This window comes from Heterodontus francisci, chromosome 12 (genome assembly GCF_036365525.1).
Source record: "Heterodontus francisci isolate sHetFra1 chromosome 12, sHetFra1.hap1, whole genome shotgun sequence".
NCBI lineage: Eukaryota > Metazoa > Chordata > Chondrichthyes > Heterodontiformes > Heterodontidae > Heterodontus > Heterodontus francisci.
The window spans coordinates 80,007,713-80,023,264 of NC_090382.1; the positions used below are offsets into that span (position 1 = coordinate 80,007,713).

Below are 15,552 nucleotides of genomic sequence, written 5' to 3' on the forward strand. Positions count from 1 at the left end.
GCGGGACTTCCGGTAACGAGGTCCTAAATCCCACGGAAGGCCTGCTGCCGTCCACTTAAGTGCCTGAGTAGCACTAAATTCGGCGGGCCTTCCAGAAAAGAGGCGACACAGGGATCTTGGCATCGGTTACCCCCGATGCCGAGACCCCCGCAGACAGTATAAAATTCCCCTCTTAGTATCCATGAGACACAAATCGGACTATTTCCTCAAAGATGAGAGACTAGGAATTGTGGAGGAGCAAAGGGATTTGAGAGTCATGCACACAAATCAATAAAAGCTAGTGCAAAGTTACAAAAAGTATTCAAAAAGGCTAATGGATTTTATTCCTTTATCTCACAGGGGTTGCAGTACAAAAGTGAAGAAGTTTCAGTTGTACAAAGCCTTGATCAGACCCCATCTGGAGTATTGTGTTCAGTTTTGGACGCCCCATCCCAGGAAAGACTTATTGGTTTTGGATGGGATACAGCAGAGATTCACTAGAATTATACCAGGGATTACATGGTTAAATTATGAGGACAGGTTGTGTAACTTTGGCTTGCATTCCTTCGAGTTTAGAGGGTTGAAGGGTGATCTAACTGAGGTGTTTGAAATGATAAAAGGATTCACTAGAGTAAGTAGAGAGAAACTTTTTCCACTGGTGGGAGAATCCAGAACAAATTAGAGCTTAACCATTCAGGAGTGAAATCAGGAAGCATTTTTTCACAAAAGGGTACAGAAAAATCTGGAATTCTCTCCCCCAAAATTTTCAAGACTGAGATTGACAGATAAAGCCATGATCTAATTGAATGGTACAAAAGGCTTAATGGGTTGTACCTATAAGTGACCATACATTGTGCCACTGGCAATTGATCTCTGACATCCTAGCCATCTGGTTTCAGCTGATATAATGCAATGAGCGTGCAAAGATTCAGCACTGATGTCCCTCCTCACTTACAATTATATTAAAAAATGCTTGCATCTAATCATAGACAAAAATGTATGCACTCACACAACCTGAGTGGGGCAACAACTGTAGAAACGTTTTTGGTACATTTAAAGCTGTTACATCACAAAGTTTACAGCAACATCACCTGACTATTGAAAAAAACTTTCTCCTGCATTTAAAAATGGTACGAATAGATATCTGAAATGAGAAAAGAGTGAATGCCATCAACAGTATATCATCTTTCACTCCACATAAAACACAATTTCTATTGTAGCTGCAATAGATTTTTTATGAAAATAAAATTGCATTTTATGTGGAGGTATTTAGAGGGTGCTAAATACACTCCTCACATGTCACGTTCTTCCCATCTTATACCTTTCATTCTATTGCTACAGATTTATTTATTTACAAATGCCATTTTCCCTTCCATCTTCACACTGCTCCTGATCAGTGCCATGTGACTCCATGGTGAGACTGTCTACAGTTGCAATAAAGGAAGATCACCTTCATGAAAAAATCTTTGGCATACCTTTTTTTCTCCTGCTTGTTTGCAAGAACAGGTGCAGTGACATAATTTGTTATCAACATCATGATACCAAACGAGCACAATGTCACAGTGATGGAAATGACATGTAGCTCTTCTAACTCTCGTCACTTCTCCCACCTAAGCAAAAAAAGGTTGTGCCAAATGCTTTCTCCATAAAGGTGACCTCCTTCAATGAAGCTTCTAGGGAACAGGTAAGAAAAGTTTCGTCAAAAAATTATAATTAAAAAAAACACAAGCAGGTTAAAGGTAGAGTAATTATGGGTACCTGCAGGGGAGGCACCGCATCTATTGCAGATCAAGCTCGAACAATGGGCGACACATCATTGCGGTGTTTGCATCTGTTAGTGTGAAGTAAACAAAAACAACAATAGAGGAACACAAGTTGTAAAAAAATGGAGTTAGTATGCAATCCAGGTCAGCCAGAGAAGCAACAGCAGGCTCCACACAGAATATTCAACCAGGAAAGAGAATTTGGGCTTTAAAGAGATTGCATTTTTTTCATATGTTGCAGGCCTTTTCAGACTGTACTTCAAAACTATTATACCTTTTGAACAAGAGACTCTGCCCTAAAGAAGGTTCCTAGCACAGCACTGTGCGAGAGACAAATTGAAATAACATTCAATATTATGGCCACAAAATCAAGATGGCGGCAGAGTTCTGAGATACTGTGGTTCTTAGCTCTTTCTTTTGAACACAATTTCCTTAAAATGCTTAGAAGTGGTGCAGTAAATTTAAAGACGTGTAAGATTATCATCCACAACCCAGGCCAGGTCAGGCCAGAGTAATGCTACCTCTTTGAAATATCTGAACACAGTTTGGTATCAGCTGTGCGCTATCTGCAAGTCCTGCAAGACTGAAAGTAGAGGCACCTGGCGACAAGATTGGCTAACGCAGACTGTTAGGCAACAAAATACACACCTGCAAGGGCCGCACCAGTCTGTCCGTTGGTCAAGGCCAAAGCGTGCCCGGCATTTCTTAGGAGAGCTTGGATCTGAACAAAAAAAACAAAAGAAACAAAAAAAAAAGCAAAACATGTGGCAAGGATGGGCAGGGAAGGCATGAACAAAAAGAGAAAAAAAGCAAAGAAAAGCAATAGATGTTATAGCAACTGTTACAATCATTGAACAAAGTTATTTGACACTACAAAGAGTCAATTTGAAGGTTGTTTTAGTAAGCCAAACATTTTACTTATAAGCAGAGCGTATATGCCTTTTACCGCATTTAAAGGTGTTGAATTAAATACAAAATGTGTTATGAAGTTATATATTAAAAAAGAGCAAAAGCGAAAAACCTAGATATGTTTGCAAAAAGAGGATGCTACAGCATTCAGATAAAGCAAAGTTTTGTAAGAATGAAGTAAATCACTCAAAGCTGAAATATAGCACATTACAAGGAATGCAAAACTAACACAGCAGACCTTTCCACCCTCCCCACTCCTGCAAGAAGGTGTTAAAATAGATGGGTGTCCTGATGGCTCATTGAGTAAATGCGTGGAGAATCCTAACTCATACAAAGCAGAAATATCTTGGGTTTGATTGCTGGTCCGTGTTGATTTAGCTGATCCCAGCTGGGGCGGTAAACGTAGTGCTACAATTGGCTTAACAGGACAGAGAAGCAAAAATTATGTCCAGCTGCACTATCTAGATGGAAAATAAGTATTTATGGACATCAGGTAGGGAGGGGTCAGCTCAGCTGAGATACCAACACAGCACTCTATGATCCAATAGCTTGACGAAATGCAACATCTGGGTTAACACAAGGAATTGCCACTTGAGTGAGACATCAATTACTTTGGCATTGTAATACTCATGGGTCATTCCTTTGGGAGAAGAGAAAAAGTTGGGGGGGGGGATAAAATGAGTAACGCCAGTGAAATGGAGTTCTATTTCTTGCAAAATATGGTTCTGTCAGGAAACAAAGGGGAGTCTCCTTCGTTATTCAAAATGTGAAAGTAGCTTTCACTGGCAAGATCATTGCCTAGCCAACACTTCCAACACCAGTGAAGTTCTGTCTTTCCATTCATTCTGCTTGTGACCTAAAACCCATTCAAAATGACAGCTGCAGAATTCCCTGTTGTCCATTGTACGCTGAACCCGCTAGAACCTCAGGGAAGGAAAGTGAGTGTTTTAAAAATCATCCTGTGCACTTTTCCTTTTTTACCCTAATTGTCTAATTATCCATGTGAATGGCCAGAAGCAAAGTTCCACCAGCTTTGGCTTGTTGCATGCTAAAAACATATTTCAGGCTGCACAATCTCTTATTAGGATATTTAACATCTTAAAGCATCTTGGAAGGAAAGAATAGCTTGAACATGCAGCTCATTCTGAGTGGAAAACTTGCACATACAGCCTAATTATATAAATGGAAATGCCTGTGAGACTAAAAATAAAATAATAAAATAACAATGGGAGCCAAACCACAAATACCAAAGAAGCCAAACACAACCTTGCTTCATTTTTTGAAGTGTTATTTTCTATAGTCATCAATTCTTAGCCATCAAACTTTGATCAACGATTTTGGAGAACTACCTTATATCATCTCAAAAGGCAGAATTAAATGTGTGAGTGATACTTGCTTTAAAAAAAAATTCCATGAGAGTGTTTTCTTCACTAAGATAGTTCTTTTGGAACTGGGCTTAAAATTGGCATTGATTTTGCTCTCTGTCTGTGTGTAATTGCTTGTGTTGGTATTGGTATCTGCCACTTACTGTGTGCTTGCCTGTGTGTGTATTTGCCTTTCTGTGTCCATGTAACTGTGTGTCCATGTTCATGTACTATGGGGGGAGTTTTAACCCCCAAAAAAGGTGGATTTGGGTCAGTTGTGAAGTTAAAGTGTTAAAAATCTGAATCCTGACCCCCAACCCACTCCCAGGAGGCGGGGTGCCAACTTCAATATTATAATGAGGCTGCATGTCTCATTTTTATGTACCATTTAAAATTTAACTCTGATCTGCCAGGTTTCCTGTGCCTCTTCTGCAGTGGTTCCCACCTGACTGGGAGACAAGCCTGTCAAAATGGCTGAAATCCCAGGTGGAAGTGTGCAGGAAAACTACGACTTCCAGGTTTCCCACAACCTACCAGCACACCAACCCCCCCCCCCCCCACTCCTGGCGGGTCAAAAAGTTAAAATCTCCCTGCCATGTGTCTGTTTCTATGTACACATGTGTGTCAGTGCGCTTGGAAGTTTGCATCTGTGCTTGTGCCCGTTTTTATGTGTGTTTCTGTCTTGAGTATTGTGCAACTGTCTATCCTGTGTCATTGTGTGTACATCTGTGCATGTGTTAACACTGTGGTATGTATCAGCATCACACAATACACTTTGAAGTTTTCTTTCATTTTAGTGGCAGAGTCTCTTTTTCAATTTAGCCTTTCTATTTGAAAAGTCGGTTTAAAAAGACATTACAATAACTTTATTATTCTGGAAAAAGCCCCACAACATTTCTGAATAAACTCCGCATATAATTTTAAGAAGCTCCCCCGCCACCATCCACTCCCTGCTCCACTGCCAAATAAAACAACCGGCATCCTCTAAAGCTACAAATACCAAATATATCTCAAATATGTTGACAAGAGAGGGAAGTACAGAAGACAGTCAAATTTGTTCCCCATGGGTATATAATAATATAATACAAGGAAGGCATTGAATAGTTCTGTGTCAAAGCACAAGTTAAATGAGCACCAACTTCATGAAAAAGCATTTGACAAGCCCTTTTTTCGTTGTTCAAAGATGCACTACCCAATGGCATAAATCATGTTGAAATGCTTTATCGTGACGATGACACACAGCTCCTCTGGCTTTTCTGCGTTCTCAAACAACAAGAAAGGTTAGCCAAATACTTATGGGGTTGGGTGGGGGGGGGTGGTGTGGAGGCAGGGAGGTGGCGGTGGGGGTATGGTTGGATTTTCACTTTTCGTGCCTGGTTGGAACGTACAGAGGAAAATTGAGCATAGAACATCATATAGCTGTAATCGAGTCCACCTGAATCCCCTTCCATTATTTGAAACGGAGAGAAAATCGGGTTGGCTCTGTTATAGACGGACAATCCTCTTTAGCCAGTTTTCCTCTCTGTGCTCTGCCCAGGTGACACTTTATGCCCAAGCATAAAGACACAAACCTACTCCTCTGCCTCCTTCAAAAGCATCTAATGCCTTAGTATAAATTGTGTAATAAACCAGCACTACAGTTAATGATATTACAACGTCATGATATCAATTCTCCTTCCCGCTATCATGCCCGGGCAGCAACCACGGTTTATTCCCCACGGCACATCTGGTTTATAGTTCAGCCCTCGCAACAAATTGAAAAGCTTGCCCTGTAAACCATGGTATGAATATCTTGTAAGTACTATATAGAACCTAATAGTTTAGAGTTTGTTTCAAGGCTGTCACATAGATAAGGGTTCATAATATCTGCAAATAACTGAAATTCTCTTTGGTGATTAATGACGTCAGATAACTCTTCCTCTCCTGACTGTATTTAACAGCCCTGTAGCATACTCCTAACTATCTGCTTCATGTAACTATCTGCATTTAAGCAAGTTTATTTTATGTCTGCTGGGGTGTAATCGTGGTAAGTGTTAGTGCATTCGTATGAAATTCTTCTGGCTGCTATTTTAATGAAGGCATTAACCGTTAGTAAAAAGGTTGACTTGATTAATATAACAGAGGCTTAAGAAATGTCAATAACACATTGACCTGCTAATATTGCAGTTTCATCCCATGGATGTATATGGTTTCACACTGCAATTGAATGAGATGCACAATCTTTTTTAAAAATTCTTTCATGGGATGCGGGTGTCGCTGACAGGCCAGCATTTGTTGCCCATCCCTAATTGCCCTCAACAACTGATTGGCTTGCTAGGCCAGTTAAGAGTCAACCACATTTCTGTGGGTCTGCAGTCACACGTAGGCCAGACCAGGTAATGACAGCAGATTGATTTCCCTAAAGGACATTAGTGAAGCAGATGGGTTTTTACAACAATCTATGATAGTTTCATGGCCCCTTTATTGAGACTAGCTTTCACTTGTACATTTTTTTATTAATTAATTGAATCTAAGTTCCACCAGCTGCCATGGTGGGAATTAAACCCGTGCCCCCAGGGCATTATCCTGGGCCTCTGGATTTCTAGCCAGTGACATTAGCATTACACCACCGTTTCCCATTGTGAACAACGAGCACAGTTATGAGGTGAAAAATCTCCATACCTGGATCAGAGTCCTGCTGCTTTTCTCTTTTCCTCCTTTTCTTTTTACCCTACAATATATAATTTACAAGATATTCAAGTCTATCTACATTCTCAGTGACAGGTTTTGTCAGATAGTAAGCATTTCCAGTATTCTGGCCATTCTTAAAAACTACTCAATGTTTTTATTGATGACAAGACTCCCACTCTGTAGGTGTGCTCCTCCAGGTTCACAGGAAAGTTTAGATGCTCCTGACCTGGATTCTCCCCCCAGCCCTTCAATCCCGTGAGACCCTCCCGAGAACAGAATACAATAGACTCAATCATGTGTCTGTCACTCTACCTGCCTCAGATTAATAAAGCGAGAGGAGGGACCATCCAGTTGAGCCAAAGGGTTACAGTAGAGTAACAATATATATAAAAAATTTAAATGTTGTGAGTATTTAAAGAAAAAAACAAAAGAAAGCAATAAAAAATATCCTTTAAGTGAAGCATAATTATTCATCAAAACACTAAAGAAAGCTATGCACTGAAATATGATAAGTCGGAAAATGTGACCATGCTCTCAAGGAGGCACAGAAGGGTGAAAGGCCTTCTCAAGGGAGGAAGGGAAAATGAAAGGGCACATCACCGATGTCACTGTTGTACACTTCTTAGCTTCCAACTGAAAAGCCACAATTGCGTGAACTGCCTGCCCCTCTCCCGGACAGAAAACTGCAGATGATGAAGAGATGCTGTAAATATGAGAGCAACTTTAAAATTTTTTTTTAAAGAAACAAAATATGTTTTTTTAAAGAAAAGCTGACTGAGCAAGTGAGGACTATCTATACACAATATGGCCTTTTGGTATTTGGAGTTAACCTTTGAAATTATAACATGAGTTCTTTGTGGTTTCTCCAAAGACGGAACATCTCATCACCACAATGTGCTCTGTTAGTGTAGGACCCACTGTACTTCCTTTCCAATGTAAGGACCAGGAAACATGACCTAGATTCCAGTTTCTCATTCATGTCTTACTAGATGCCAGGGGCATCAGCACAAAGAAAACATTGGGAACAAAATATCAGAAGCCTGCAAATATTTACAAAGACAAGGAAGAAATTCCCATCAGAGTAGGGGATGGAACAGGGAAGGAGGCAGGCTAGTTGCCAGCTTTGTACTCTAAAAGAACAAACAAGTGAAAGTGTTTGATCTCAATGCTGTCAGACCATTACAGTGGATAGAACTGTCAGTGAATTCAAACTAAAAGCAGAAAACTTAAAAATCCCATTGCTTTTTTGTAGTACAGTCAAAAAAGCACAAAACCGAGGATGGATTTGTCTAACTGAATAGAAAGTCCAGCCAGGTTTCCTGTATAAGATTTTCTATCAGGAGATAATGACTACAGAACTATAAGTTTTCTGCTTTTGTTTCCTGTTCTTTGAATTTTTTTACTCCCACAGATATGTGTATTGGATTTTACAGTTTGCCAAGTCTGTTGGGAGACATCTAAAGGATCAGATTATAGGATGTTAATTTTTAGGAATGAAATACTAAAATTTAATTTCAAATTTGGGTTTCAGATAATGAATAGAAGCTTTGCTGTTGTGATTTATGATATCCTCTGAACTGTTCAATATTATTCCCTTGCAATTGGTTTGAGGCATTGCCTATTCTAGAATTTTTTTAAATTTTATTTTTCCTGCTAATATTTTCCCTTTCTGGCCTTCATCTCTTCAAGTCATTAATTTCTTCATTGTCTGTTGTTCTCTCCTACCTCACTCAAGTAGCCATTAATCATGTGTGAACCCTGATGATGAGCTTTGGCTGGCTAGTAAAGAGGAATGGGGCATGAAACCATAGCCCGATCCTGTCCATACCAAATAGCTGCACACACACATGCATACATGCATGCTTCCATGCATGCACGCACACACCTCCAAAAGGGGTCATTGGCTAGCAATCAGGAGTGGGTGCCCTGGCTGATTTTCTCCTTCCTAACCCATGAGTGCTGATGAGTACTGTAGCAATCTGAATGATATCAGCAGAGGCTGGGGATTAAACTCACAGTCTTTCTGCCTATTATCCTGTTTGTGTGACATTCTTTTTGATATGATTTATGTCATCGATGTGTGGTGTTGTCAGCATGATATGTGTTCTTGCTGCATAGTAACCCTTAAAAAAAGATTATTAATGTTTTGTGATGAATAAATTTAGTAAGATTTGTGATTGCCTGGTAGCTTTTGCTAGGGTTTCAGTGTATATGTTGTGTAGAGAAATGTAGTACCATTGACAGGTTTAGATGGCATCATAAACTATGAGAAACCCTTAAAACTGACTATGAAGCTTTATTGGAATCTTTGTGTTTATTTAGGTAGGATGTGAACAGAGAAAATTTCATTGGAGTTACAGGTAATCCTGACTATCATAGATCACTGGTTAGTGACATACTAATGTAAATACCCTTCTTATACTAGTTTGTCTTATAGCTGTTGAATACCTTCTATATAATAACTCATTGTCTATTCTTGTAATTCTTCCCAATAACCCTTTTCAGGTTTTCATGAGTTTTTCCCTTTTCCCAGCTACTCACTAGTCATATTATAGCTACATGTTGTATTACATAAGATAAATAAACACCCTGCTTTAATCCTTATCACATCTTAGAAAGTTTTACAAACTTAACAAAATGCCATGAAAATTAGCCAAAAAGCATATGGACTTCACTGCCTTCTATAGCAATAGGGAGTATGGACCAGAAAGTCCCAGGCTGCATCTCTGGTCTTTGCTGACTTCAATTGAGCCAGTAAAGGGGTGCTGTGATTGAACTCAGCATCCCTAGCTAAAGGAGGGGGAAAATTCACCAGAGGTTCTGCTCTTGAAAGCTTTCTTGCTGGAAAATGTTCTTGTGTGGGCATTAGGTGAAAATAGAATTGACTGAGGTGTCCCCCTCAATCAAATACCCTGCTAAAACTCCCTATCTAGTTTCACTCATGCAGAATGGCTACGTGGTCAAGGTATTGCGAGGCCAGTGGCATCTCTAGAACTATACTGGAGCATGAAGTAGTGCTTTCAGGAAAAAAAATGGGGGAAAGGACTTGAAAAACATATATTGATTATAGATAATGATCCGCATTTTGAACTGCCTGTAAATTATAGCAGTGCAAGGCAGGAACAATGTAGAGCACAGAATCTGTCAAACAGAATGTGTCCTGAATTTATGGAATGCAGAGCCAGCTAAGAATCGACACCCAGTCAACAATCTGAATATTGTGCCTACAAGTGTAGCCGATACTAGTAACTTTAGTGCCTTGAAGATAGAAGATGAAAAATCAGCCAGTTTCACATTTCTAATTGTTAGTTAGTTGACCCTTGGTTAGAAAGTGTATATGGGTGAAGAGAGGAGCAAGCTTAGAAATGATGCCCTCTCCATGGTTAAATAACCTGCTGAACTTGCTGACTTGCCTCACGTGAAGAATAGCCACTTGGTAAGGCACTGAGGGCTCCCGACAACCGTGGGGTCACCACCTTCAGAGGAGGAGAAAAGGGGGAGAAAATTGGGGAAAATGTAGATGGTGCTGTATAATCCAGAAAATTCCATTGTCCAGTCTGATTAGAATCAGCTGCTTTCTGCTACAAATATTGACAACAATTGATTTTTAAAAATCAACTTACATAGTTATCCCTGGCAGACCAGCCTGGGTAAAGCTGCATGTGTAGTTGTCGCTCTTTCCTTGCCAATTCATAGTACTTTGCCTGTTCTTCACGGGAGAGAGCATGCCACTGTGCAAATAAAAATACAACAATGTAGGGTTTAGAAAACTGTTATATTTGCATTAAAGGACTATTGTCCTATATATAAAGTGTTTCCCAAGGTGTCATGATGGCATCTGCATAATACCTCAGAAAATCTACATGGAAAATCTTGGACTGTATGTGGCCACATTGGAATTCCTTCCCCTCCCTATTCCCTTGTCTTATCATGGTGGCATTCAGTCTAGCTTTCAGCAGTTCCAGGAAAGGAGCTGTTTCAAAGGTTGTCAGAGATAATATGCTAACACTCTGTTAACTAAAATCATTCCATTGACAAAGTTATGACGTCGCAGAGGGCACATATTAATATTGATTCGAATACAATTAGGCTCCTATTGATCTCAAGTAAGAAAGCAGAAGGAAATAAGCATTCTAATTTTAGCTCCTTGCTTCATACTCTCTATCCTTTGAAGTCTGACATAAGTATTGAGCAACATGTCTGAATCCTGAGAAAGAGAAGCTAATTATGAAGTCTTCATTCAGGAATCTGCTTGGATCAGGACTGCAGAATGCTTTTAAAAACTTAACCAATGTGACACATACATTTCTCCTGCTGGACCATCCCAAATGGCTTAGAATATAATTGCCCCATGTGAGATTGCATCATCTAGACCAGGGAAGGTCCGAGTTTCAACCCCTGATTTAGCTGATCTCAATAGAGGGCCTGTGTTGCTATATTGGTTTCAGTCAGTTTGCATTCCTGTTCCTCACTATGATCTGCTGACTCCTGCTGAACTACATAAGCTAAACCCATATCTGCAGATGATGTCACCAAGGTATAGCATGGAGATTTGGTTTTGATCAGATAGGTAAGAGTGAACCATATGAGGGCAGTGTCTCTGAGCTGAACAATGAAGAAGACATTTTAAAGGAGGATATTATGGTCAACAACATCAAAGAGTGCAGAAAGGTCGAGGAGTTCAAGGCAGGCTGATTCATCACAGTCTGAGAAACAGTAGAGGTCATTTGTGACTTTGGCCAGGGTCCCTGCAGTGCTGTGATGGCAGCTGCAGCAAAAACAACTTGAATTTTAATAGTGCTATTAACATAGAAGAACATCTCAAGGGGTTGCACAGAGACGTAATCAGACAAAAATGGTTGCTAGAACAACGAAGGTATGAGGAAGGGCTTGATCACTGAAGTGGGGTTTAAGGAGGGCCTATATGAAGATATGGAGGGGGTTTAGGGAGAGAATTTCAGACTTTCCTGAGGCCTGGTTGGCTGAAAGCAAAGGGAGGGGGATGTACAGAAATTTTGAGTTGGAAGAATGAGAGCTCAAGGGGAGGTTGTGGATTTGGAGGAGATTACAGAGATAGGGAGGGACAAGGCCATGAAGGGACTTAAATACAAAAAGGAAGAAACCTGATTAGATAGATTCAAGCATGAAGTTGCAGGGAAGATGGGCACAGATTTAGGAACTGACAACACAATCCAGGTTTTTGGACATGAAAAGGTTAGAGATGAGATGGTGTTTGCAAGGGCAGAAGAATTAAGCATGAATTTTTTGAGGAGGGGTGCATTGGTGAAGGGAACAGTATCTGAGAAAAGAAAAACTATTTACAATGTCACACTGCATGGAAGGCAAGAAGGGGAGTTCAATGGTCAGTAGTTTAGTGAGATTGAAGTCACGGACTTGATGGGCCGAATGGTCTCCTTCTGTGCAGTAAATGACTCTATGGCCAGGATTTTAGGGACCCCCTCCGAGGTGGGATCGAAGGCAGGGGGTGGGGGTGGAGAATCACTATGGGTGTTGAGTGGGGCAGTGGGGCGGAGGGTCCATTGCCTCCCCGTTGCCCAGCAATCTTCCCGGAGGCGGCATAGGCTGACAATGGCCTTCCACCCAGAGGCAAATTGAGACCCTTAAGTAGATTATAAACAGCTAATTAAGGGCTTCTTCCCACTGCCACTGGGATTTTACCAGTGGCAGACAGGCCTCCACCACACAGGGAGGATGCCTTGTAAAACGAGGTGCCCTCACTGTGGGCTTGGGGGAGCGGGCGTCCTTCCTCCGTGGGCAATTTGTGGCTCACGGGGCACCCCCACTGGGACAACTTTACCCACCGGGACATTGCTCCCCCGGGCTGCATGACCACCATCACACACCACCCTCCCCCACCACCCCTCGCCGGGGCCTTCTGGACTGGCCCAGATGACTCCGCCTCAGATACCTCTTCTCCAGGGTTCCAGTGCTGTGCCTGGATATGAGGCCTCTGCAGTACCGGCAGCGGCCACCGCTCCCAGTGGCGCTGCCAAACTGCTGAGCTGCCGGCCCTGTGATTGTCTGGCAGCTCTTGGAGGTGGGAACCCTTCCCCTTAAAGTCTTTAAGGGGACGGGGATCCCACCTACTAAAACTCTAACACAAAAAGACTGGAGGATAGCTCCGGGGCGCGGGCACGGGGAGGGAGGCAGAGGTGGGGTTCCCGCGCCTTTTCGGCCTGGCGCCAGAAGCCCCGCCTCCAGCACAAAATCCAGCATTATGACTCTATGACTCAAAGTAGCAAGTAGTGTGTCTCATGGGCATGATGAACCTGGAGAGAGAAGGTAGAGAGAAACTAGAAAAAGACTCTGGTTCAGGGCTAGGGCAGGTGGGAGCCAGGGTGAGGGGGTTAGCTTGGTGGACAAGGGGAAGGGGGATGTAGGAGAGGCAGCTGAATGGATAGTCTCAATCCTTGGCCCCGATTTTAACAGGGTTGAGGTGGGGTGCGCAGTTAAAATAAGGCATTTAGATACAGCTGTCGTCTTGCCTTGTCCTGATATTGATCTGGCCTTATGAGGAGGAAGGAAGGCCATCAGGATCTGATCTCGAATTTTAGTTGAAGGCCTGACTGGAGAGCAGTGTTAGCTTCCTTGTCAGGTAAAACTGTCGGCAGATGGGTTCGTGGACCAGAAGAGGCCTAAAGGTTAGGTTAAAGCTCTATTTTAGGTTTCCTTGCGGGCCAGGAGGAGCAGAAGTCATTCTCAGGTCCTCACAAGGAAGCATTGGGCATTACTTTCCCAGGGCTACCACCCTCCCGACCATTGCCAGAGTCTCATCCACTCCCCACTCCTGAATCCCCTTTGACAGTTTCCCTCTGTCCCTATCCTGCCAAGACCCTTTCCCCCCCCCCCCCCCCCCCACCCCGTCCATTCCTGGCCAGGCTCTTCTCCCTACTCCCAAATCCCTGTCGACAGCCTTTCCTACCTCTCAATCCTGCCTAGAACCTTGTCCTGCCTTGTGATCCTGTCCGGAAACTTCTCCCCATTCCCAAATCCCTGTCAACAGCTTCCCTCCTTCTCGATCCTGCCCAGAGCTTTCTTCCCAATCCCAAATCCCCATCAGGAGCTGTCCCCAGTCCCAAGCCTGCCCAGATCCTTCTCCCCACTTCTGATCCATGTCTGACAACCCCCCTCCCAATCCTTCCACAGTGGTTCCCGGCTGTGGCCTCCTGCCACCAGATGCCTACTGCTGCCCGACGGTCAGGTAGTTAATCTGGCTGAAGAGTTTTATTTAAATGAAGCCCTGCCAATAAGATCAGCTGGCCTTGCTGAGTTCATTGGCTTGTACTGGGCTCCCTGCATCATTCCTGTCCCTCTGTGAAAATTGAGGCCTCAGTATCAAAGAAGTCCATGAGCTCTTCACACTTGTTGAAGGTGAGGGTAGAGACAGCAGGGGAGAGGGATTTAAGGAGCTGGTTGGTAGTGGAGAAAAGAAGCAAGAGATTATCTTTGATCTTCCTGGATGATCATGGCAGAGAAGGGTGAGGCTCAATAGCTCTTCATGCGATCGAACCAGATCTGGTGATGGATGCCTAAACCAGTTGTATAACAGATGCACACGTCTGCGTCCCTTTGATTTGTGGGAGCAAAGGTGGGGAGACTTTTTTTTATTGAATTAGGAGCAGGAGTAGGCCACTCGGCCCCTGCTCCACCATGCAATAAGATCATGGCTGATCGGATTGACTCCATATCCCGCCTACCCCCAGTAACCTTTCACTCCCTTGGTAATCAAGAATCTATTTACCTCTGCCTTAAAAATATTCTTCTACTGCCTTTTGAGGAAGAGAGTTCCAAAGACTCACGACTCTCAGAGAAAAAAATTCTCCTCATCTCTGTCTTAAATGGGTGACCCCTTATTTTTAAACAGTGACCCCTAGTTCTGGATTCTCCCAAAAAAGGAAACATCCTTTCCACATTCACCCTGTCAATTTCCCTCAGGATCTTATGTTTCAATCAAGTTACCTCTTACTCTTCTAAACTCCAGCAGATACAAGTCTATTCTGTCCAACCTTTCCTCATAAAAGTCAACCCACCCATTCCAGGTATTAGTTGAGTAAATCTTCTCTGTACTGCTTCCAATGCATTTACATCCTTCCTTAAATAGGGAAACCAATACTGTACGCAGTACTCCAGATGCGATCTCACCAATGCCCTATACAACTGAAGCATAACTTCCCTACTTTTGTATTCAATTCCCCTCGCAATAAACAATAACATTTTATTAGCTTTCCTAATTACTTGCTATACCTGCATACTAACCTTTTGTGGTTCATGCACTAGGACACCCAGATCCCTCTGCATCTCAGAGCTCTGCAATCTCTCACCATTTAGATAATATGCTTCTTTTTTATTCTTCCTGCCAAAATGGACAATTTCACATTTTCCCACATTATACTTCATTTGCCAGATCTTTGCCCACTCACTTAACCTATCTATATCCCTTTGTAGCCTCCTTATGTCCTCTTCACAACTTACTTTCCTACCTATCTTTGTGTCATCAGCAAATTTAGCAACCATACCATCGGTACCTTCATCCAAGTCATTTATATAATATGTAAAAAGTTGAGGCCCCAGCACTGATCCCTGCGGTACACCACCCATTACATTTTACCAACCAGAAAATGATCCATTTATGCCTACTCTCTGTTTCCTGTTAGCTAGCCAATCTTCTATCCATGCCAATATGTTACCCCCTACACTATGAGCTTTTATTTTCCACAACAATCTTTGATGTGGCACCTTATCAAATGCCTTCTGGAAATCTATGTACAGTACATCTACCAGTTCCCCTTTATCCACAGCACATGTTACTTCCTCAAAGAACTCCAATAAATTGGTTAAACATGATT

General features: G+C 42.2%; 1 protein-coding gene across 13 annotated transcripts in view; it reads right to left on the bottom strand.

Moving 5' to 3' along the window:
• tcf7 (transcription factor 7) overlaps window positions 1-15,552 on the bottom strand; it is a 219,048-nt gene that overhangs the window by 10,383 nt on the left and 193,113 nt on the right. For 3 of the 13 annotated variants that reach the window (XM_068043728.1, XM_068043738.1, XM_068043740.1), the window contains 5 exons: window positions 10,309-10,416; window positions 10,099-10,161; window positions 6,677-6,725; window positions 2,391-2,463; window positions 1,738-1,810 (listed from right to left, as the gene is read on the bottom strand). In XM_068043728.1, coding sequence (XP_067899829.1) covers window positions 1,768-1,810; window positions 2,391-2,463; window positions 6,677-6,725; window positions 10,099-10,161; window positions 10,309-10,416 — 336 coding nt within the window. In that variant the 3' untranslated portion in view covers window positions 1,738-1,767. Of the gene's footprint in view, window positions 1-1,022; window positions 1,124-1,736; window positions 1,811-2,390; window positions 2,464-6,676; window positions 6,726-10,098; window positions 10,162-10,308; window positions 10,417-15,552 lie in introns of those variants that run through there. The other 10 variants (XM_068043736.1, XM_068043741.1, XM_068043729.1 and 7 more) reach the window with 9 other exon arrangements.